Consider the following 25588-nt stretch of genomic DNA (forward strand, 5'->3'; position numbering starts at 1 on the left):
CAGACATAAGGAAGCTAGAAGGATGCTTTCTGCACAATAGAAGGAATAATAGGGTGTCCTTCCAGAATATTAAGTAGTATCAGCAGTAATAGGAAATAAATGGATATGTGAAATCCATCTAGGATGACTAAGAAAAAGTAACATTATCAGTTTACTTTATGAGCTTTGTCTGTCTTCTCTCTTCATGGTAAAATTCAGCTTGAAATTTAAAGATGGATAGTTCTCTAAATGTGTTTTTTAAGATTGCATAAATATTTTCAAAGGTAGTTTATTTGAAAATAAAACATTGGTCACTCTTCCTTGCAAAGGAATTTCAAAATCCCAACCTTTGTAGTCAGTTGACATATAAATAATAGTTCCATTAACTGTTCATTCATTGATTTGAAAATCTCTGCTAGGCATGTAAAAAGGATAAAATATTTATGAAGCTTACATTCCAGTTGGCTGTTAATCAAATAATTAGTATAATGCAAATGATTTAATGTAGTTTGGGTTTACAACCTGGACCCAAATAAATTTCAATCTATCTAATTAAAAATGATGAAGCAAAACTTTTATATCTGACCTATTTAGATAAAACTATAACTAAAAAATACAAATCATTTTTCCTGACTAGCTGAAATACATATTTGGTTAAAAAGAATTTAATTAAAATGTACTAAAAGGTTGAAAGAAAGTTATTTGAAGCACATATTAGAATCACATACTTTTCTCCCCCTCTACCTTTTGGAAACCAGATAATTATACTGTAACAGGAGAATATTTTTCAGACACCCAAACTGAAATACACTCTTTCTAAACTATTGAGGAAGGAGAGTAACTATGTAGCATTCTCTTTCACTAGTTTATTTTTTATTTTTTTGGTTTTGTTTTGTTTTTATAAGATTTTTTTTAAATGAAACTCGAAAAGAATCTTTAAAATAATGGCAATATTTTTATCCATTTGGTATGAGAGGTGGGGAAAAAATGACCAGATAAAACTTACCTGGTAGTTTAGAAAATTATTATTATTATTATTATTGCGGGGGGGGACTGGAGCCGCTCATGAGGCTGTGCCCCGCAGGATTCAAGGCATTCAGAAGAGCTGTGGGAGATGTCTGGTGACTTTACATGAATGTTGCTATGCAGTGTGATTTTGGACAATTTAAGGTCACACTGAGGGACTTTAAGAAAAAAGTACAGGGGCGCCTGGGTGGCTCAGTCAGTTAAACTTCTGCTTTCCGCTCAGGTCATGAGCCCATGGTCCTGGGATCGGGCCCCACGTCCGGCTCCTTGCTTAGTGGGAAGCTTGCTTCTCCCTCTCCCACTCCCCCTGCTTGTGTTCCCTCTCTTGCTGTGTCTCCCTTTGTCAAATAAATAAATAAAAAATCTTTAAAAAAAAAAAAGTACATAACCCCAAACCTGACCAGACCATTTCTTATCCTAGTTTTAGTTGGAAAGAAACACAGTAGACAATTTGACCCCTATATAAAAAAAACCAAATTCTCCTAAAGCAGCTATTTCTAGAAAATACCAAATTCTTCTAAAGCAGCTGTCTCTTGAAAATAGTGTAACAGGAAACTAGATATACTATGTAGAATGTGGTAAATTGCACTGCCTATTTTTTCTGACTAGAGTGTTTTTCACAAAACTGGCTGCTTCCCCTCTTTTAGGATTCAGTCCTTGCCCACTTCTCAGTGAGGCTTTCCTAACTACACCAGTTCAAGCAGCCCTTCCTCAACCTTTGTCTTACCTCGATCACTCTCCAACTAAAGTACATCATTTCCTTTACAGTGCTTGCCACTGTTGGAAAAGGTTGTCTTTATTGATTTAGTGTTTACTCTTCTTTGCCAAAACATAACACTTCTTGAGAGAGGGGCCAGCTCTAGCTAAAGAACCATTGTCATTCTTTTGACAAATATCTGTTGATATGTCAGAAGCTGGGTATAAAATGTTGAGTAGAGCAGACCTGATCCTTGCCCTCATGTAGTTTATGACACAGTGGGGAAAGTGTATTATAGTGCAGCAGAGAAAACAAACACCTAGGCAAACAAATGTAAGATTATAACTGTGACAAGAACTAGAAAGGAGAGAAAATGGGTTATGAGATCCTGTAATGAAAAATCTAATTTATTAAGTAGATAGAAGTTTTCTCTGAGGAAGAGATTTTGAGCCAACATTTAAAAGATGAGTAGACATTAATTAAGTGAAGACAGTCCAAGCTGAGGAAACAGCCTGTGGAAAGACTACATGACAGGAGAGGAGCCTGATGTATATGAGAAACTGAAAGAGAGCTGACACAGCTGGAACAGACGCTTTGGAAAGGGAGATACAAGAATAGATTATGGAGATCCGCATGGGCTTGATTTGTGTGGGGATTTGTGTGAGTTGTGAGTTTAACCTGAGTATAATGGAATTATTGAATATTGTGGGTGTGCTAGTGTGTTGGGGTGTGTGTGTGTGCTCACAGGGGAGTATAATCAAATCTGTGTTTTGTTAAGATGATTATGATTGATCTGTAGAAGACATTCAATTGGAGAGATCTAAAAAATGGTGCGGTAGACCATTTAGGATGTCATGGCCATTTTCCTCAGGAGAAATGATAAAAGTCTGGGTTCAGGTAGTGCTTGTGGGAAAGCAAATAGGTAGGTAGATCAAAAAAATATATAAAAAATAAAATCAAAAGGACTTGGTGTTGGCTTGAATATAAAGACAAATATCACAGATAACAAACTTATTTGAGCTGATGAATGTGTCACCATTTTCTGAGAAAGGAGAAAAAACAAGGAGATATTGTGAGCTAGCCGATCATGAGCTGGGTTTTGGCATGTTCTTTTGGAGGATGTCATTGGGAGGATGGATAAATTATGACCCTACATTTTTTGAATTTCTATGAGTGAGAAGTTTAGCTACTCCATTTGACTTAAACAATTATTTTCCATTATCACTTTTTAATAGGCAAATGGAATACCTGAATTTTATTTCCTACAACCTAAACTTCTGCATAATCTATAAAGCACCAAGTAGGCCTAAAATCCAGCTAGAGGACTTTGACTCTAGTGAGAATTGATGAATTGGCTGTTGGTGGTTTTGTCTATAAAAAAATGTGGGTTCAATAACTTGGAACCTGCTATCAAAATCATATTGCAGGACACCTGGATGGCTCAGTCAGTTAAGCTTCTGCTTTCGGCTCAGGTCATGATCCCAGGGTCTTGGGATTGAGTCCCACATTGGGCTAAGGAGCCTGCTTCTCCCTCTGTCTGCCGCTCTCCCTGCTTGTGTGCGCTCTCTCTCTGACAAATAAAATTTAAAAAAAAAATCATATCTCAAAAAATTAGTGGAACCTTAACATATAATTTCACAGAACCTGAGCAGAAATAGTCAAAACTTAGTTGCATTTAATACAGACATCCCAGCCAAGTCAAATAACATTTCATAATATTAAATTAGAGTGATTATATAGCACATCTCAAGTCATATGGAGTTATGGCACCCCTGTAATACATTTAGCCTCCGCTATTTGTTATCTAGCCAATAGGCAACAAAGCCAGGCAGGGGATGTTTGAACTAAAATTACACAGTTATGCTGAGATACATGTGTGAAGTACTTTTTAAACACAGCCCCAAAGTGTCTGAACTATAGGAAAACTACATTAGAAGCAATTAACTAGAATTTATCTAGAAGACATTTTGTTCTCTCTTTATATCATCCTCACTCTGTACAAATTCTGGGATAGCACACAAGAATCTTTTCAATTTTTTAAAAATTCACTTTAACATTACTTTTCTGAAAGATTCCTTATATATATTTTTTCAGGATCCCTATCTATCTATCATCTATCATCTATCTATCTATCTATCTACCTATCATCTATCATCTATCTATCATCTATCATCTATCATCTATCTAGTCATCCATCCATCCATCATCTAGTCTCACATATATATATGTGTGTATTAGCCACTCTAAAATGCTATTTATGCTCATTATGTTTGACTAAAAATCTTATGTAAAATCCAACTACTTTAAACAATAACTTTCATCAACAGTAACACTAGTCTAAACTACTATAAAAGCAATAATTTTGACACATTCAAAATATACAAATACATAGGCAAAAGGTATAATTTAATAAATGCTATCTTTCTGAGTAAACAAAGTAAATATCAACTTGATAACCTATTTGGGGAAACACATCAAATAACCTAAACAAGCAATCTGTTCACACATATACCAAGTGGCTAAGAAAAAGGAATTTGTTGATAATCTTAAAGAGAAAAACAAAACCTCCCATAATTTACCATATTTGTTTCATCATATTTTTCTCTCACTTTAGAAAAAAAAAATAGTCTTCCATCACTGTAATTTAATTTTATGTTAAAGCCAAATGAGATATATAGTCCAAAAATTTAATCGGCCTCTACTTTATTAAAAGTATAAATGCAAACAACCACCAGAAGAGCAGCAGCATGTAAATAATGATGTACTATTGGGCCAACATGATCTATGAGTGTCTTCATTGACAGCAAAGTGATAGAAAAACACAAAATTGAAGGAACGTATGTCCCATTTGGAAAGAGTAGTAAATAATTGGTCAGTTGTGTCCATCACTGTAAATGGTCAGTCCTGATACAGCTGGGTAAGAAGACAGCCTTGCTAACAACCATGTGTGTTCTCCTGGATGTTTAATGCAACAACAGTCACATAAGACTAGTGACATCAACCTGAGTGAATTCACCATCCCTAATTTCGAAAGCCCTACATCTCATTGAAAAATATTTGCAAGCAGTATACAGAAACTTTTCAACTGAAACTCATTTAGTACTATCTACCCCATATTGAGGAAAGAAGGGAATATTCTAGCCAATGTAGGTTGGCTCACGGAATGTGTCCAGTGCTTCTTTTTATTATAACATCTATTATTTTCTAATTATACACAAAAACATCATATTAGAAAATTTGAAAAGATACAGAAAAAAGATAAAGAAGAAAATGAAAATCATCCATAATTCTTTCTCCAGAAATAGTCACTATTACCATTTTGGTGTATTTCTTCTCAGTCTATTATTATGAATACATACATATCTAGCACAACTAAAATCACACTATATATAGATTATTTTATATTGTTAAATGTTTTTTAAAATCATGAATTTTAAAGTCTACAAATAACAAATTAACTATATAGGAATATAATATAATGCATAATGTATTCCTGTACATTATACAGGAATATATTTTAACAGGTAATATATTTATGGGGATGTATTTTATTTCCAATGCTCATGATTAAAAATACAATTTTGCAACTGCTCTCTACATTTCTGAAATCGATGACCTTTAAACCATTCTTAGGTAACAATGTTTCACTTTTAAGTTATAATAAATCATTCAACAGGCATATAGAGAGCCTGACAATTTTCTGAAAATATCAATTAGAAACTTTTGAAAACTTTTTGAAAAATAATGTGTATAAAAAAAGCTACTTCATACAAATCACTACATTTGAAGACTCTTATTATTTTAAAAAGGCACATGTTTTCAAAGGCATACTTTTCCAATATTCTCCATGCTGCTGATGCCACTTGCAGCAACAGTCTGTGTAATGAGGGAAATGCCTAATCTTCTGCTGGATGGGTGGCTGCAGAGATCCTATCTCATAAATGGGTTCTCCAGCAGGTTTCTGTCTTCTTATAATGAAGAAAGGTCATCTGGAATAGCTTAGTACTAAAAAATGTGGTTCACAAACATAGCACCTCGGCAGGTAGAATCTTCTTGATTGTCAACTATTAGTGCTGTATAAAATAATTAGCTATTACAACAATGTTCATTGAACCGTCATACACAAACAGTTAGCTGAGAAACGCTTAGCTGTAAGTTGTCTTTATAGTCAAAGTAAAGTGAAAAATAAGTGAAAGTTACCTAGATAACTCAAATTAATATACTTGATAAAGAATACATGTTTTCAACAATTAACCTCACTTTGATTTTTTTCTCTTTGATTTTTAAAAGTATCCATATTTAATTGATTCTATTTCAAATTTATATATGTAAAAAATTCATTAAAGCCCTTATGTTTTCATATAACACCCAGTGCTCATGGATCACTACATCAAAAACTAATGACGTAATGTATGGTGATTAACATAACATAATAAAATTAAAAAAAAACATTGTTTTATGTTATGTTTTAACATTAGGATCTATACAATCCATGATTATTTATTCTTTTTATTCTACTTAGTAACTAGTCATTAGTTAAGTGTCTAAAAAAACAAAATAAGTATTTTAGAAACCATTAGAATAACAACTGTGCTATTCAGTGTGTTAGGGTTCAAAATATGTAGAAACACTTGTATGCAAACCCACCAATACAGTCTTCTATGTAGTAATTGGCACCATACAGAGGCCAATCAAAGCCAGCAGTGGGACTAAAGTAGGTTGTCTAGGGCCTAAATAATTGTTTTCTGTTTGTTTTTGTTAGGGTGGTATCTGATAATTTTCTTCATTGGAAAATTACTATTTTCCCCGTTTAATTAATAAATATTTATGGGGAGATACTCTGAGAAGAACTCATTTCTCATACTTGTCCCCATTTATTTTAGCACCCATTGATAATCCTTGCCTGGAACAATTATTACTGTAATATATGTGAAGTGGTAATTCTCTATTTCCATCATTCCTTCTACATTTATTAGAATACTGCAATAAAGAGCTTTCCCTTCTCTCTCATTTGTTTATTCATTTATTTATATCAATAATAATTAACAGGTTTTATTTTATTCAATGGGCAATTATCTGTTACTGTCATTTTGTTGCTGAAATTGTCCCAGATTTGGCCATTTGGGTCCTATGTCATTTTGACATATCTCCATCACTTTTTGAGCTTTTTTCTCTTTCACACCATAAGATGGTCCAGGCTTTTTTTTTTTTTTTTTCTTGTCCTTCCCTGTCCTGGAGCTGGCTATTTCTCCAAGGAGCCATGTTTCCTTTTATTAGAGTAGATAATTGTTATTTGTTTCCTGAAAGTACTGGAAAAACAAATTTAGAACTTTGCCTCTGATTCCCAATCCATTTCCCCTAAACAATGATAAATATTGGCACGTGACTTTCAATTTCTCTTTAGTGACAGAATTAGAAAGAGTGCTCATGATTTGACTGATGGTTAACAAAATGGGGGAGCAAATGTCTTCTCCATCTCAATCCCTCAAGTATGCTTTATATTAAAGCCTTCACCACCCTCAAGAAACAACTGTGTTTTATCCCTTATGGTTAACATAGTAATTACTACCTATATTGTTTCATTCTGATAAGGAAATATCTTTATGAGAGAAAAACTAAAACATACCCACTAGCAGACAGATCTTTTCCTCTTACAACTGAAAGCACAGGTTCAGAATGGAAAAAGGATTTAAACCACCAGCTGGATTCTTCCACTTTCGGTAACCCTATCAAATAAAAGTCATATTACCCCCTTCTCAAACACATTTGGAAGATTAGAAACAAAGAAAATAATGAGGGTGATGCTGATAAGAAATAAACCAAATACCTTGTTGGGATTTGTCATCAGGTATGATGTTAACAGAATCAGTTAAAGAGCTAACTGAAGAAATACTGGCCTCTGTAGGAAACAAATGAGAATCAATAAACAAATAAATAATGGGCAAACAAACACAGACATATTGTTTATGCATAAACTCCCAACTAGCAAAGTAGCATGGTTTGAAACTCCTAGATCATGACTTCATGAATTGAAAAATGGATTAAATTGTCAATTAAAAAGTCTTTTGGAAAAACGCATATTACATGTTCTTTTTTTAAGTTTAAGATAATTTTTAAAAGATATGTCATAATATATGACTGTTCGCTCCACAAAATTTTGATCATAGAGCTTATGATACACCTAGTTGGCAAATAGCACCCAGGTTTCCAAATCTTCTCATTAACTGTCTTCTGTTTTTGCTGCATTATTTCAGAGTCCCTCTGCTTTCTCTGAGAGGTAGTCAAGCTACCCTCCTTTCTTTTTCCCTTCCTAATTTGATGCGATTTCTTCATGTTTTTCTGGTGGGCAAGTTCTTGCGGATTTCTGTGGGCCATGCCAACCACCGGACCAAGACTGGAAGAGAGCTACTTGGAAGAGCAATGGTCTCCTAGCACACTCTTACATTTTCTATTAATAAGATATATTTCTTTCCATGGTGGACAACTCTGTCTCTCTCCATAGATATAGATGTAGAATTTAAAACATAAATATCACCAAATTCAAAATCTTAGTACAAAACCAAGAATGAATAGTATTGTATTACATTAGAAATATTACATGTGCATATATTTAAATATTCTACAAAAGTTACAAATTTAGAAATAAAGGAATTATTTTTAAAGAATAAACATTTTATTTTGTTTTATCATACTTGTATTTTAAACCTATAAGTCTTTTAAATTATCAGAATATAAAAATAACTTCTATGGATATAATAACACTAAGTAAATGAAAATAGTTTAACAATTTTATAAAAAGAATAAATCAATAGACATTTCCAACTTTTACCTACAAAGAAAACTTGAAATTAGAATTTTCGACATGTGGGCGTATTTTCAATAGATGATAATTTGTTTCTGAATGATTGTTTCATTCTATGAAATCTCCAAATTTTCTTTAAGAAGCTACAACTTTTTATTCAGCTATGAATATTCACAGGTGGATAGATAAATAAAAATAAAACTGGCAAATAGAAGCTGACCTATTATCCAAGAAAAAATGGAAATTAAAGAATCCTTGAAATGGTCATGTTATCCCTTCTTTCGTAAGAAATAAATAGCATTTTCTTTATGTAAAATTATCAGCTTTTAATAGTATCTCATTAAATGCAAGATACATGAAATTAAAACATAATTATGAAATGTAAGCTTATTTTCACTTATTTATAAGTGTTAATGGTTTCATCAATATGATATAACAGAGTTAAAACAAAGAGATAAGCCTTAACTATATTGATTAAAAGAGGTCTGAATGAGTTCTATTCCTATTTTCTTCACTGTCACAGACAATTTCAAGTCTTGTCCCTTAAGTTCTGACCAGGACACGATATGTAGGTTAATAATATCTCCCAAACATCACCTCAAATCACATTCTCTAGGAATATAGTACTCTAGTGATGATAACAACTTACTTCGATAGTACTGATTTTTGGCCAGCAGGCAACCAATGGAAGGCACTGATGCCATTGTTTTCCCTGTGAACAAGAGCCAGAGAGACTGCGAACAGCAATCTGGGAACAGTGACAACGAAAGAGAGGTTGTTAATTGCATGGAGTTTCCTTTTCTTTTTCCATATATATATATATATACACACATATATGGAAAAAATATATATACACATATATTTTTTGCAAAGCAGCATAATTTACCATGTAATAAATATACAATAGAAAGAATTGAAAAGCTTACACAAAATTGTAATCAAATATACTACAATAAACCAAAAAATGCAATCAATGTGTATATTTATTTGGAAAAGCAAGAAAAAAATATATCCAACTATCCAACTACAAACAATGCCCACAACTTGTTCCAGCTGAAGTAAACCTAAAGGTCAGTCGGAGAAAAAGTGTTAACACAGCCATGATATAGTTTCTCACCTATTTGTTTTCTCCAATTTGTTCTTTTAAACAAACGTGTTCTAAGCTTTCTTCAGAAAACACACACTCAAAGTGTGGACGTGATCCAGGAGGGACCGAGTTCTGCAGGCCAGGAGCACTCTGCAGTGAATGCGGTTGTGCTCTGGGACTCCTGAGCACACCTTATATTTAGAAGGCTGAAACCTGAGCTGTGGGCACAACAGAGGGAGGTGAAGCTCTTTGCCTGTCTGCCCTTCAGCATGTCAGAGTGCCAACCAGGGCTACAGGCAGCAGGGACGGACTCTGTAAGGTCATGTCTTATGACTGCTGGTTTCTGCAGGGTGGAAGGTGATGACCACGCATCCCCTCAGCCTTCCCTATGATCTCACACTGGGGAAAGCACCTCGCTAGGTTCCGTGGGGGTTGCGGGGGCAGAGGGGGGTCACTGCAGCCAGGCTGCAAGCCAGCTGAGGAAACTGGTCATAACCACGGACACAATGATACAAAGCAGAGCCACAGGAAGAGCTCAAGAGGAAGAGCTCTGTGAATTACTGAAGCCCTATGGGAAAGGACATACACTACAGAAATTTGTGGACGGCGAGTTAGAAATTCCAGTGAGAATGATAAAAGACAGATGGGGCAATCATGGGCAATGAGGGGAAATTAGTGACTTCGTGATATTGTATCGATATTATTTATTGATTCAAAAGCTATATTTAAATTCTATTTTTGTAACATCTCTTAATGTGAACTGTTTTGCCATTTTATAGACTCAGTTTGTCATGAATCAAATCATGGTTCCACCCCGTTTCAATTTATTTAGTAGCTATTGGTTTTACCAGCTTAAACCACACAAAATTACTTATGTCAGCTAGTTTCAAATATATTCAAAACATTGATTTTAGTATGCCATCGTGGTTCTTTCTAACTACTTAGTGCACCTGGTTATGGCTCCTTTACGTTGCAAGTGTTATTTACTTACGCTTTTCTCTTGTCTTGATTAGTTTTGTTAGGGGTTTCCCTATTATATTAGATCTGTCAAAGAACTATTTGTTCTTCTCTTTGTTTCTTGATTTTATATTTCCTTATTTTCTGTATTGTTTTATTGTTTTTCCTTTTACTTACTTTAGGATTATTCTTATTGTCATTTATTTCAAAGTATTTTGTTAACTGCCATTATGACATTTCTTGAATATTTGAATTAAAGATGCTTTTCTTTTTCCAAATATATAAATGTTTAAAAATATCTTTTAGTTTATTTCTAAACCCACTGTATTGTCAAGAGAAAATGTTTCATTTTTATTCATTCATTAAGAGTGTTTTTGGAAATAGCTTTCTGTGTATTTGAGAGTAGTAAATATTCTCCATTTACTGCATATAGTCATTTTATTTTATTTTTTTACATTTAAAATAATTTTTATTTTTGCATTTTTTAATTTACATTTTTAGGAAAACATTTAAATTGCATTTATATTATTTTTAATTTAAATTCAATTAATTAACATATAATGTATTATTAGTTTCAGAGGTAGAGGTCAGTGATTCATCAGTCTTATATAGTACCCAGTGCTCATTACATCCATGCTCTCCTTAATATCCATCACCCAGTTACCCTATCCCCCCTCCTCCTCCCCTCCAGTAACCCTCAGTTTGTTTCCTATGATTAAGAGTCTCTTATGATTTCTCTACCTTTCTGGTTTTGTCTTGTTTATTTTTCCTCTCTTCCCCTATGATCCTCTGTTTTGTTTTTTTAAATTCCACATATGAGTGATATCATATGATGATTGTCTTTCTCTGATTGACTTATTTTGCTTAGTATAATATCCTCTAGTTCCATCCATGTCATTGCAAATGGCAAGATTTCACTTTTTTGATGGCTGAGTAGTATTCCACCGTGTGTATGTGTGTGTGTGTGTATATATATACACCACATTTTCTTTATCCATTCATCTGTCAATGGACATCTGGGCTCTTTCCATATTTTGGCTATTTTGGCTATTTTGGACACTGCTGTCATAAACATTGGGGTGCAGGTGCCCTTTTGGATCACTACATTTGTACCCTTGGGGTAAATCCCTAGTAGTACAATTGCTGGGTGGTAGGGTAGCACCAAAAACCATAAGATACCTAGGAATAAACCTAACCAAAGAGGCAAAGGATCTGTACTCAGAAAATGATAGAACACTCATGAAAGAAACTGAGGAAGACACAAAGAAATGGAAAAATGTTCCATGCTCATGGATTGGAAGAACAAATATTGTTAAAATGTCTATGCTACCTAGAGTGATCTATACATTCAATGCAATCCCTATAAAAATACCATCAACTTTTTTTCACAGAGCTGGAACAAATAATCCTAAAATTTGTATGGAACCAGAAAAGACCCTGAATAGCCAAAGGAATGTTGACAAAAAAAGCAAACCTGGTGGCATCACAATCCCAGACTTCAAGCTCTATTCAAAGCTGTAATCATCAAGACAGTATGGTACTGGCACAAAAACAGACCAGTGGAACAGAATACAGAACCCAGAAATGGACCCTCAACTCTATGGTCAACTCATCTTCAACAAAGCAGGAATGAATATCCAATGGAAAAAGGACAGTCTCTTCAACAAATGGTGTTGGGAAAATTGGACAGCCACATGCAGAAGAATAAAACTGGACCATTTCCTTACATCATAAACACAAATAGACTCAAAATGGTTGAAAGACCTAAATGTGAAATAGGAATCCATCAAAATCCTAGAGAACACAGGCAGTAACCTCTTCAACCTCAGCTGCAGCAAGTTCTTGCTAAACACATCTTCAAAGGCAAGGGAAACAAAATTAAAAATGAATATTGAGACTTCATCAAGATAAAAAGCTTTTGTACAGCAAAGAAAACAGTCGACAAAACCAAAAGACTACCAACAGAATGGGAGAAGATATTTGCAAATGTCTTATCAGATAAGGGTCTAGTATCCAAAATCTGTAAAGAATTTATGAAACTCAACCCCCAAAGAACAAATAATCCAGTCAATAAATGGACAGAAGACATCAACAGACATTTCTGCAAAGAAGACAACCAAATAGCCGACAGACACATGAAAAAATGATCAACATCACTCGGCATCAGGGTAATCCAAATGAAAGCCACAATGAGATACCACCTCATACCAGTCAGAATGGCTAAAATTAACCACTCAGGAAAGGACAAATGTTGTCAAGGATGCTGAGAAAGGGGAACCCTTTTACACTGTTGGTGGGAATGCAAGCTGGTACAGCCACTATGGAAAACAGTGTGGAGGTTCCTCAAAAAGTTGAAAATAGAGTATATAGTCATTATTTTATATATGTCCTTTAGATTGTTACTTAACTTTGTTAAATTTCATACTTACTAATGTGTTACTGCGTGATGTACCAGTTTCTAGTATGATTACATCATTGAATACTATCGTTTTTAGTTTCTTATGTTTTGAAGCTATGTGAATAGGTGCACACAAAGTCATGATTGTAGTATTTTCTTGGTAGATCTTTGTTTTCATCTTTCTTTATCAGCACTGATGTTTTAGACAACTTGGTAATTTAATTTTCCCTAGATTTTTTTCTTTTTCTCCAGGTTCCAGCTGGTCTAATATTAAGATTGCAGCAAGTAATAGAAAGTAAGTAATAGAAAGGTGTATCTTTTTGGTTTCCTTTATTTTCAACTTGCTGTTCTGCTTCATCTTATAAGCACCCTTTAGCTGTTTTATTTTTTCCTAATTTTACATATATGCTTTCTGCCACAATTATTGATCTATTGGTTGCCTTTCTTACCATTAGATTTCTTTATAAGTTTTGGAATGTGTGTTTTCAGGTTCATTTTGAGTGGGAGATAACTTGCATTGTTTTCTCCCCCTCTGTAACACATCCATTCACTACACCACTCCTCCCTCTCCAGGTTAGTGGTATCAAGGTTTTACCTACCTGACTCTAGTTTTTATATTTTTCTATTATAACACTACTCACATTTTATAAAGGTATTGTTTCTGTCACACATTAGTATGTGAGTTCCCCAAAGGCAGAAAATACTCTATTCATTTTTGCTTTAGCAATACCCAGCACAAAACCTGATACATATAGAAGTCCTTGTTCTAAATATCTGACAAAACCAACATATTCTTCCTGTGCATGGTAATAAGGATTACATCCTTGGCTACTAATTTAAATATCATAACAGGGCTCAGATTTCCATGCTATAACTGTGACATAATGAGACTAATTTTTACCCAATTATTTTCTGACTCATGTTTTTTTCAATATCTAAGTATTAAAATTGGTTATAACCATATTTTCATTGAGCTATTTGTCCTAGATTTAAGTTATGCTAACATTTCTCTTTGATTATAATAAGAGGGTGCCTGCCCAACTCTGAGGACCCACTACAAACCAGCGTGGAAGATGGAGCTGTCATTCACAAATTTCTGTTCAGAAACTTGAAAGATGCTGCTAATTGATGCCTCAAAAAAGGAAGATAGAATTCAGCTAGATAGGGATCAAACCATTCTGAACACCTACGAACTCAACAGGAGATCGAAGAAAAGAATAGCAGCAACTCTCTGAATAGAAAAGCGACCACTTTCTGGAAAAGTCATATTCTATCCCTTCATAGTAGTTAACCTTATTTTTGGTATATATATAAGTTGTTCTCTCATTAAAACTTTGAGATACAGTTTCTTCTAACAGACCAAAATATACCCTAAATCTCTAGTGTATGGCTTTGTTCTAGTCTCCTGCCTTATCACATTCTCTCCTTTTCTTTTATTTTTAATTTCTCTTCTTTCTTTTTTCAACCAATTTCTTTTTTTTTTTTTTAAAGATTTTATTTATTTATTTGAGAGAGAGAGAATGAGAGACAGAGAGCATGAGAGGGAGGAGGGTCAGAGGGAGAAGCAGACTCCCCGCCGAGCAGGGAGCCTGATGTGGGACTCGATCCCAGGACTCCAGGACCATGACCTGAGCCGAAGGCAGTCGCTCAACCAACTGAGCCACCCAGGCGCCCTCAACCAATTTCTTATCTTATCAATTCCTTTTATAAAATCTTTTATAATAAAATTTAATTTTATTAAATCTTTACAGTCATATTCCATCCCATCATCATATTTACCCTTATTTTTGTACATATATAAGCTTTTCTTTCTTTAAAATTTTGGGAGGCAGTTTCTTCTAACAGACCAAAATATGCCCAAAATCTAGTGTGTGGCATTGATCTATTCACCAGCCTGATCATATTTGATTATATTCTTTTTTTTTTTTACCTTTTTCTTTTTTCTTTCTTTCTCTTTCTTTTCCCCCAGTTTCAGGTCTCTTGTGATTTGTTCAGTATATATTTTCTGGGGTCATTGTTACACTGTTAGCATTTTGTTCTCTCATTCATCTATTGTCCTCTGGACAAAATGACAAGACAGAAAAAATCACCTCAAAAAAAAGAACAAGAGGCAGTAGCGACAGCCAGGGACATAATCAATATGGACATTAGTAAGATGTCAGAACTAGAGTTCAGAATGACGATTATAAAAATACTAGCTGGGCTTGAAAAATGCATGGACGGTATTAGAGACACCATTTCTGGAGAAAAAAAAGAACTAAAATCTAACCAAGTCGAATTCAAAAAGGATACTAATGAGGTCAAATCAAAAATGGAGGCCCTAACTGCTAGGATAAATGAGGCAGAAGAGGGAATTAGGGATATAGAAGACCACTGATGGAAAATAAAGAAGCTGAGTAAAAGAGAGATAAACAACTACTGGATCACAAGGGCAGAATTCAGGGATAAATGATACCAGAAGATGAAACAATATTAGAATAATTGGGATCCCAGAAAAAAAGGAAAGAGAGAGGGGGCAGAAGGTATATTGGAGCAAATTATAGCAGAGAACTTCCCTAATTTGGGGAAGGAAACAGGCATCAAAATCCAAGAGGCACAGAGAACCCCCCTCAAAATCAATAAAAATAGGTCAACGCCCTGACATCTAATACTAAAACTTACGAGTCTCAGAGACAAAGAGAAAATCCTGAAAGCAGCTTGGGAGGAGAGATCTGTAACCTACAATGGTAGAAATATTGGATTGGCAACAGATCTATCCACAGAGACCTAGCATGCCAGAAAGGACTGCCATGATATATTCAGAGCACTAAAAATATGCAGCCAAGAATAATATATCCAGCTAAGCTGTCATTGAAAATAGAAGGAGGAATAAAAAGCTTCAAGGACAAACAAAAATTAAAGGAATTTGCAAACACGAAACCAACCCTACAAGAAATCTTGAAACCTCTAAGCAAAGAGAGAGCCTAAAAGCAACATAGACCAGAAAGTAACACAGACAATATAAAGTAACAGTCACCTTACAGGCAATACAATGGCACTAAATTCCTATCTTTCAATAGTTACCCTGAATGTAAATGGGCTAAATGCCCCAATCAAAAGACACAGGCTATCAGACTGGATAAAAAAAACAAGACCCATTGATATGCTGTCTGCAAGAGACTCATTTCGGACCGAAAGACACTTCCAGATTAAAAGTGAGGTGGTGGAAAACAATTTACCATGCTAATGGACGCCAAAAGAAAGCTGGGGTGACAATCCTTATATCAGATAAATTAGATTTTAAACCAAAGACTATAATAAGAGGTGAGGAAGGACACTATATCCTACATAAAGGGTCTATCCAACAAGAAGATCTAACAATTGTAAATCTCTATGTCCCTAACATGGGAGCAGCCAATTATATAAGCCAATTAATAAAAAAAGCAAAGAAACACATGGAAAACAATACAATAATAGTAGGGTACTTCAACACCCCCCTCACTGAAAAGGATAGATCCTCTAAGCAAAAGATCAACAAGGAAATAAAGACTTTAAATGACACACTGGACCAAATGGACTTCACAGACATATTCAGAACATTTCATCCCAAAGCAACAGAATACACATTCTTCTCTAGTGCCCATGGAACATTCTCCAGAATAGATCACATCCTAGGCCACAAATCAGGTCTCAACCAGTACCAAAAGTTGGGATCAGTTCCTGCACATTTTCAGACATATTTCAGATAATGCTTTGAAACTAGAACTCAATCACAAGGGGAAAGTAGGAAAGGACTCAAATAAATGGAAGCTAAAGAGCATCCCACTAAAGAATGAATGAGTCAACCAGGAAATTAAAGAACAATTAAAAAAAAATCATAGAAACAAATGAAAATGAAAACACAACTGTTCAAAATCTTTGGGATGCAGTAAAGGCAGTCCTAAGAGGAAAGTATATAGCAATACAAGCCTTTCTCAAGAAACAAGAAGGTCTCAAATACACAACCTAACCCTACACCTAAAGGAGCTGGAGAAAGAACAGCAAATAAAGCCTAAACCCAGCAGGAGAAGAGAAATAATAAAGATCGGAGCAGAAATCAATGAAATAGAAACTAAAAGAGCAGTAGAACAGATCAACGAAACTAGGAGCTGGTTCTTTGAAAGAATTAACAAGATTGATAAACCCCTGGCCAGACTTATCCAAAAGAAAAGAGAAATAACCCAAATAAATAAAATCATGAATGAAAGAGAAGAGACCACAACCAACACCAAAGAAATACAAAAATTATAAGAACATATTATGAGCAACTATATGCCAGCAAATTAGGTAATCTGGAAGAAATAGATGCATTCCTAGAGATGTATCAACTACCAAAACTGAACCAGGAAGAAATAGAAAACCTGAACAGACCTATAACCACTAAGGAAATTGAAGCAGTCATCAAAAATCTCCCAACAAACAAGAGCCCAGGGCCAGATGGCTTCCCAGGGGAATTCTACCAAATATTTAAAGAAGAATTAATACCTATTCTTATGAAACTCTTCCAGAAAGTAGAAATGGAAGGAAAACTTCCAAACTCATTTTATGAGGCCACCATTACCTTGATCCCAACACCAGACAAGACCCCATCAAAAAGGAGAATTACAGACCAATATCCCTGATGAACACGGATGCAAAAATTCTCACTAAAATACTAGCCAATAGGATCCAACAGTACAGTAAATCCTATTATTGTTAAAAGGATTATTCACCATGACCAAGTAGGATTTATTCCTGGGCTGCAAGGTTGGTTTAACATCTGCAAATCAACCAATATGATACAATACATTAATAAAAGAAAGAACAAGAACCATATGATCCTCTCAATAGATGCAGAAAAGGCATTTGACAAAGTACAGCATTCTTTCTTGATCAAAACTCTTCAGAGTATAGGGATAGAGGGTACATACCTCAATATCATAAAAACCATCTCTGAAAAACCCACAGCGAATATGATTCTCAATGTGCAAAAACTGAGAGCTTTCCCCTAAGGTCAGGAACATGGCAGGGATTTCTACTATCACCACTGCTCTTCAACATAGTATTAGAAGTCCTAGTCACAGCAATCAGACAACAAAAAGAAATAAAAGATATCCGAATCAGCAAAGAAGAAGTCAAACTCTCACTCTTTGCAGATGATATGATACTTTATGTGGAAAACCCAAAGGACTTCACCCCAAAACTGCTAGAACTCATACAGGAATTCAGTAAAGTGGCAGGATATAAAATCAATGCACAGATCAGTGGCATTCTTATACACCAACAACAAGACAAAAGAAAGAGAAATTAAAGAGTCAATCCCATTTACAATTGCACCCAAAACCGTAAGATACCTAGGAATAAATCTAACCAAAGAGGCAAAGAATCTGTACTCAGAAAAGTATAAAATACCCATGAAAGAAATTGAGGAAGACACAAAGAAATGGAAAAACGTTCTATGCTTATGGATTGGAAGAACAAATATTGTGAAGATGTCAATGCTACCTAGAGCCATCTACACATTTAATGCAATCCCTATCAAAAGACCATCCATTTTTTTCAAAGAAATGGAACAAATAATCCTAAAATTTGTATGGAACCAGAAAAGACCCTGAGTAGCCAGAGGAATGTTGAAAAAGAAGAGCAAAGCTGGTGGCATCACAATTCCGGACTTCAAGCTCTAGTACAAAGCTATAATCATCAAGACAGTATGGTACTGGCACAAAAACAGACACATAGATCAATGGAACAGAATAGAGAGCCCAGAAATGGACCCTCAACTGTATGGTCAACTAATCTTCAACAAAGCAGGAAAGAATGTCCAATGGAAAAAAGACAGTCTCTTCAACAAATGGTGTTGGGAAAATTGGACAGCCACATGCAGAAGAATGAAAGTGGACCATTTCCTTACACCACACACAAAAATAGACTCAAAATGGTTGAAAGACCTAAATGTGAGACAGGAGTCCATCAAAATCCTAAAGAAGAACACAGGCAGTAACCTCTTCAACCTCAGCCACAGCAACTTCTTCCTAGAAGCATCGCCAAAAGCAAGGGAAGTAAGGGCAAAAATGAACTTTTGGGACTTCATCAAGATAAAAAGCTTCTGCACAGGAAAGGAAACAGTCAAGAAAACCAAAAGACAACCGACAGAATGGAAGAAGATATTTGCAAATGACATATCAGATAAAGGGCTAGTATCCAAAATCTATAAAGAACTTAAACTCAACACCCAAAGAACAAATGATCCAATCAAGAAATGGGCAGAAGACATGAACAGACATTTTTCCAAAGAAGACATCCAAATGGCCAACAGACACATGCAAAAGTGCTCAACATCACTCGGCATCAGGGAAATCCAAATCAAAACCTCAATGAGATACCACCTCACACCAGTCAGAATGGCTAAAATTAACAAGTCAGGAAATGACAGATGTTGGTGGGGATGCGGAGAAAAGGGAACCCTCCTACACTGTTGGTGGGAATGCAAGCTGTTGCAACCACTCTGGAAAACAGTATAGAGGTTCCTCAAAAAGTTGAAAATAGAGCTACCCTATGACCCAGCAATTGCACTACTGGGTATTTACCCCAAAGATACAAATGTCGTGATCCGAAGGGGTACGTGCACCCGATGTTTATAGCAGCGATGTCCACAATAGCCAAACTATGGAAAGACCCAAGATGTCCATCGACAGATGAATGGATAAAGAAGTGGTATATATATACAATGAAATATTATGCAGCCATCAAATGGAATGAAATCTTGCAATTTGCAACAACATGGATGGAACTGGAGGGTATTATGCTGAGCAAGATAAGTCAATCAGAGAAAGACATGTATCATATGATCTCACTGATATGAGGAATTCTTAATCTCAGGAAACAAACTGAGGGTTGCTAGAGTGGTGGGGGTTGGGAGGCATGGGGCTGGGTGATAGACATTGGGGAGGGTATGTGGTATGGTTGGTAAGTGCTGTGAATTTTGTAAGACTTGAATCACAGACCTGTACCTCTGAAACAAATAATACATTATATGTTAAAAAAAAAAAGAAGAATATAGTAGGAAGGGTAAATTGAAGGCAGGGAAATTGGAAGGGGAAAAGAATCATGAGAGACTATGGACTCTGAGAAACAAACTGAGGGTTCTAGAGGGGAGGGGGGTGGGGAGATGGGTTAGCCTGGTGATGGGTATTAAAGAGGGCACGTATTGAATGGAGCACTGGGTGTTATACGCAATCAATGAATCATGGAACACTACATCAAAAACTAGTGATGTAATATATGGTGATTAACATAACATAGTAAAAAAATAAAACTACTGAAGTGGCAAAAAAAGAGAGAGAAAAATAGATTTAAGAAAAAAGTAAGTACTAATTAAAGTCAACTGCAACCTTTGTGAAAGGCAATCTATTTATCAGATTTAAGATAACTATTAGTCCTTCTAATTTAATGATATTGAATGAAGTAGTAAATAGGTATAGATTGTTGTTTTGTAGAGCATGGAAGTTTATGACAAGAAAAATGGTTAAGCTTATAGATAATTTATCATGACTCTGTGCTGTCACAGACAATTTACCAAGTATGTAGTATGAGATCAATATCTGACCATTCTGGAAGGCCTAAATTGTCTATATCTAATTCCAATCTGCAGTCATACAATATCTGAGTGTGCACACAACATGTCAGGGATTTTAAATATGTAGTAATATCCAGACCAATAAACATGCTGTATTAAGCATAGATTATTCTATGCTTAATAACTCTATGCTTAATAACCAATGCTACAAACAAATATGTGTAGCAGGTGTTTTAAAAGGCATGACTGTTTGCATTAAAATACTGTTTCATTTCATATTTTTTAAGGGAAAAATTACCAATAAGTAGTCACTGAATATCTCTTGGCCTCCACAACTGATAGATAAAATGGAAATAATAATAATTTACCTTATTTTAAATCCAATCCAGTCCTAAAATATATAATTCAATTGTTTGTTTAAATTTTATATTTCTCTGAATTACATATGGTCTATCAGTCAGTTATCATGGCTGTACAAAACAGAAACCAATTCCTTCTAGAAGCAGAGAAATGATTTATTGGGAGAATAGTGGTCAGTTCGTAAAATCAATAGGAAACATAGAGAGGTGTGGTCTGTAAAACAAGCCCAGCCAGTGAGATCCTGGGACCTGACATGGAGTAGTTTGGTCAATCAAACACCTGAGTGGGGGGTGCAGCAGGAGGTATGACCACACTGAGCTTCATTCCGTGGCTCAAGGGGCTAAAATTGTCACAGGTGCACATCCCAACAGCTGCTGCCTTTTCTGGACAAAGACCAGTGCCCAATAAGTCCTTAAAAAGCGAACACCGCAAATCCATTCTGCCTGCTAACAAGCAGTGTTTAGTTGTGCATGAGAAAGTGGTTCCTACTCCCTAAGAAGAGAGAGCTGCTAGAACGAAGTACTACAGCATGTTCACCAGAAATCCTCACCCTGAGTACTTCTTACAGGGATAATGAGAGTTTGGGGCTAGGAATACCTTCTCTTGCTGACCCTTTGCTTATAAACTTTCCCAACAAATCCTATTTCTCAACTCATACTATGCAACATTGCTCACACTGTCCTAAGAGCTATTGCACTACTGGGAAGCCACCCAGAAGGAATCAGGCTTAGAATGTAGCAGAAACTAAATACACTTGAGCAGGGAAGCACCCGCTCAAGTCACACCCAGGCAGAATATGATAAGAGGTCTTCTTTCAGTTATGACTAATCCTCCAATCCAAAGCGCCCAGTGGAACTGACCTTATTGACTAAGTTTAGGTCATGTGCTCAGATCACACTGCATATAGACAATGTATCCTTGCAGCAAAAATTGCTAACTGTACTTCAGAATCTATTCTCTCCTTTTCTTTTTAATATTTATGGGGCATAGTCTACCTAACTGGAGACTACATTTCTCAGTCTCCCTTGTAGCTAGGAATTGGTGTGAGCCAGTAAAATGTGACTGGACTTATTGTGCAGGGGTAAGGGTCACAACTCATAGGGTGGCACAACAGTTCTTACATTAGAATGAAATAAAATTCTCTTCTTAGTCATTGTATCTTGTTACTGTTATTCAACTTATACTGCACCTTAACCAATAAAATCACTCTGACTTCTGTAGTGAGTGGTACAGAGTGCTGGATCCCCCAAATAGAATGGGTCCTCAGATGGTGGACTAACAGGTATAAAGGCTGAGGTCACCAGCACGCTCCATTGTCTCTATTCCTGACATGCAACTGGCTTTATTGAGCAGTTTTAGGCACTTTCTTCCACTAGGGCAATCTCACCCCCACCACCTGCTCTAATTTACCCTGTTTACTTGACCTACAAGTCTTTCTTTTCACTATTTTCCCTGATCCCTTGAAGCAAAGGAGAATTAAGTTCAATGACTTCATGTCTGTGTAACTGCTGGGTGGGATAATGAGTCGGTTGCCAGTTATACATATAGTCAAACATTAAAAAAAATCAGCCCCAGTCTTTATCCTTTTTTACCTTTGGCCCACATTTTCCCTGATCAGTCTCCAAACATTAGTCACAGTGTAAAAACACTGATTTATGACTAATTAATAAGCACTGGTCTTGATTCTTGAGGTTCTGCCCCACCGTCTGCAAAACCACTGGGCAGGTGAGTATCATCTGTGATAGCCAAATCTGTGAGGGCAGCAACCAGATCCTTCCTCAGCACTAATCGTAGACAGAAGAAGATGGCTGCCTTTCTTGGTGCAAAGACCATTTCTCAGTAGGCAATCTCTTCAGGGTGCTCTTAGTTGCCAGTTTCCAAATTGCTGTCAGCATTTTCCTTCTTGTGGTAAGAAGCTATTATGCTCATCTAAGTGAGCATAATAGCTGGCAGAACTCCCCAAGGCTCAGCACCTTACATTCTCCAGGCCTGGCAGGGCAGATTCTGGAGAGCTTGTGAGGAAATTCATGACAATTACTTCATCAAATGCCTTTATCTTCCTAAATGCTGAGATATTTAGCTAAGCAAATACACTGAAAGTAATAAATACACTAGAAGGATTTCATTTCAATTTTCTCTTGGTTTTATGATTTGAGGCATAGATAAATATGCATAATTATCTAAGTCAGTATTTCCGGCTTGTGAAACCTATGCCTGCTGAGTTTGGTACCTGCTCTCAGCAATGATCAGTATAACAACAACTAGGAGCCCTATGAAAGAGTTTGGAGAAATGAACATACCTTCTCTTTTATGTCTCCCCTAGCATCTGTAAGAGCCAAAAAAAAAAAAAAAAAAAAAAAAAAAAATTCATGGGATTCTTTTCTTTTTTTTAATTTTAGATTCCTTTTAAATATCAGATCAACTCCTAAACATCATTTTTTTTGCCCTAATCTAATCGCTTCCATTTCCCACAAATCCCAAATCTAAATATGAGGAGGCTACTTATTTTGATATGTACAAAGATCCTAATCTGAATGCATGGAGTACCTGATGATCTGACTCTAGGTGTCTTAGGCTCCATTTTCAGGAAAACAGATAGATCTGCATACAGTTTTACTAGATACTTCTCTCCCCACGACCCCCCAAAAACACAAAAGAATGGAAGGGGAGCAGTGAGAAGAGGTGACCTGTGACCTTGCATGAGCTGATTTCATGAAGAAAATATGATAATGTTCCTAACTGAGGCAAGGCACCAGGCCTTTTCCCCTATACATCAATGAGTCTTTGAATGTGGGCTGCCCCAGGGGGACACATGCCAGTGGAATGGTGAGTGCTTTCAGTTGACAAAGATCCTTGGGGGACAGCCGCAACCTGTCAGCAAGTGAGAAGTCATGATTGTTGGGAACAAGCACCTTTGTCCTAAATGGAATGTGGGCAGCACAGCCAGGTCCCCAGAGACCATGCTTACATTGCTTGAATCAAGTGCTTTCAGGAGTAAGTTCATCCTGTTTGGGGCTTCTTTTCTTGGGAAAGCTACAAAAGGAAGGTGAGTGGAATGAAGTATAATTCCTGACAGGGCGGCTGGACTTATGTCACATCAGATAACTATGCTCCCATAATTTACTGTGCATCCTGTGTTTCTCTCATTCTTGGCTAGCACCTCTGCTAGTCCAGATGATCTACCTGGAGGACTGACCCAAATCTTCATCTTTGAGTTTTATGATCCACTGAGCTGAGGATGTTTGTGTGAGGATGTTTGTGTAGGGATGGCATCTTAAGCTGAGGATGTTTGTGTGGGGAAGGCACATTCCCCTGAAAGACCTATTTTTATGACTGGCCTTTGGCTGGCTCCTGGGAACCGAGCTCCTGGAATGTTCTATCTCATAGGAGTATTTTTGCATTTCTTTGGCCTTGAGCCAAGCTGCACCAGTTGTCTAGAGGATTTATTCTAAAAATGTGATTTATGACGGTCTGGGGTTTCAGTAACTGAAGTAAGTCATGCTGGGACTATACGTGACTGACTCTTAATATAAACCCTGGACTCCAAGGCTGAGATGAGCTTCCCTGATTGGTAACACACCACACATGTCACATCTTTACTGAGGGAATTTAATGTGTTCCAGGAGAGGCTATGGGAAGGGACACCTAGAAGCTTATGCCTGGTTTCTCCAGACTTATCCCAACCAGGGGGGTTTTTGGAAGTCCATCATCACCTACAGGATCTAGCTGGTTTCTATAGGGACCAGGCAATTAGACTAAATAGGTATATGATGGCCACCACCACTCATATATTCTGTGTACCTTTAGAAGTAGAATTAGTATCAACCATTCCTCCCAAGATGCAATTTTAAAAGTTTAATATCTTAGCCATGGTGTATGGGGGGCTAGTGTTGGAGGCTTACACTTGGCTTTTCCCACCAGTAAATCCTATACCACAGTATAATGACTAATGTGGTGGTTTTGTCAACCAAGGAAATGACCATTAGGTCCAGTGGACAGAGCAAGTGTGACCCAGACCTGGGCCAGGGCTCTGTTAATGACCTGGGTTCTATACCTTTCACTCTAAAAAGGATGTCATGAATGATGTTTCTGATCCCTGGGAATCAATTTCAACACAGTCCTTTTGTTCAGAAGTCTTCAAAATGTCTATGTATTCCCATCTCATGGTGTATGAATGGCCCTTAGGTCCCTTTGGGGAAGACCTAGGGGTGTTATTTTCAGATACACACTCCATGATGTTACAGGATCCTAACTCATGGGAACCCAGCCCTCCTTAGATCAATGAGTTCCAGGTATGAGAACTATCTAGGATCCAGACACTAGAATAGGGATCTGTGTATTTATTAATGAGCTGCTATTACAATCCTTTATTTTATCTTAATTGTATAAATTAAGCAAGGTTCTTGAGACCGCTTGCGTATATTGGCCCTAGGAACACCATGTTCTACAAGCCTTTCACTGTAGGTAAGGCTCCCTTTGTGGCTACTCTGATCTTATACCTGTTCTGATAGTTGCACTCACGGAGCTTCTAATGGTTAACTGCCATCACCCAGCCTCCTTTTGTGGATCTTGTTAGTCCCATTGCAATTAAGGAGTCAGTTCTAACAGCACTTTTTATTCTGAGTCTTGAACTATAGAGAAAAATCCTCACTGTGCTTTTCAGTGAAGCTGGTGCTCCTCTCTCCAAAGTGTTCCTTCTCATTTTGTGA

The 25588-nt window shown here is 36.2% G+C and overlaps 1 protein-coding gene across 1 annotated transcript; it reads right to left on the reverse strand.

The window, feature by feature from the left end:
• Nucleotides 1-7303: 7303 nt before the first annotated feature.
• On the reverse strand, nt 7304-9208 carry PPDPFL (pancreatic progenitor cell differentiation and proliferation factor like). The gene is made up of 3 exons (XM_078071767.1): nt 9154-9208; nt 7530-7601; nt 7304-7428 (listed from the first exon to the last, which is right to left on the reverse strand). Exons 1-3 carry the CDS (start codon nt 9206-9208, stop codon nt 7304-7306), a joined length of 252 nt encoding a protein of 83 aa, XP_077927893.1.
• Between the last annotated feature and the right edge of the window lie 16380 nt (nt 9209-25588).

This window comes from Halichoerus grypus, chromosome 5 (assembly GCF_964656455.1).
Source record: "Halichoerus grypus chromosome 5, mHalGry1.hap1.1, whole genome shotgun sequence".
NCBI lineage: Eukaryota > Metazoa > Chordata > Mammalia > Carnivora > Phocidae > Halichoerus > Halichoerus grypus.

Excerpts from the sequence above, each read along its gene's own strand:
- PPDPFL (XM_078071767.1), bottom strand. The coding sequence starts at position 9,208 with ATGGCATCAGTGCCTTCCATTGGTTGCCTGCTGGCCAAAAATCAGTAC. Across the intron at positions 7,602-9,153 it reads CAAAAATCAGTACTATCGAA|AGGCCAGTATTTCTTCAGTT; the intron begins GTAAGTTGTTAT and ends TGTTTCCTACAG. Across the intron at positions 7,429-7,529 it reads TGATGACAAATCCCAACAAG|GGTTACCGAAAGTGGAAGAA; the intron begins GTATTTGGTTTA and ends TTTATTTGATAG.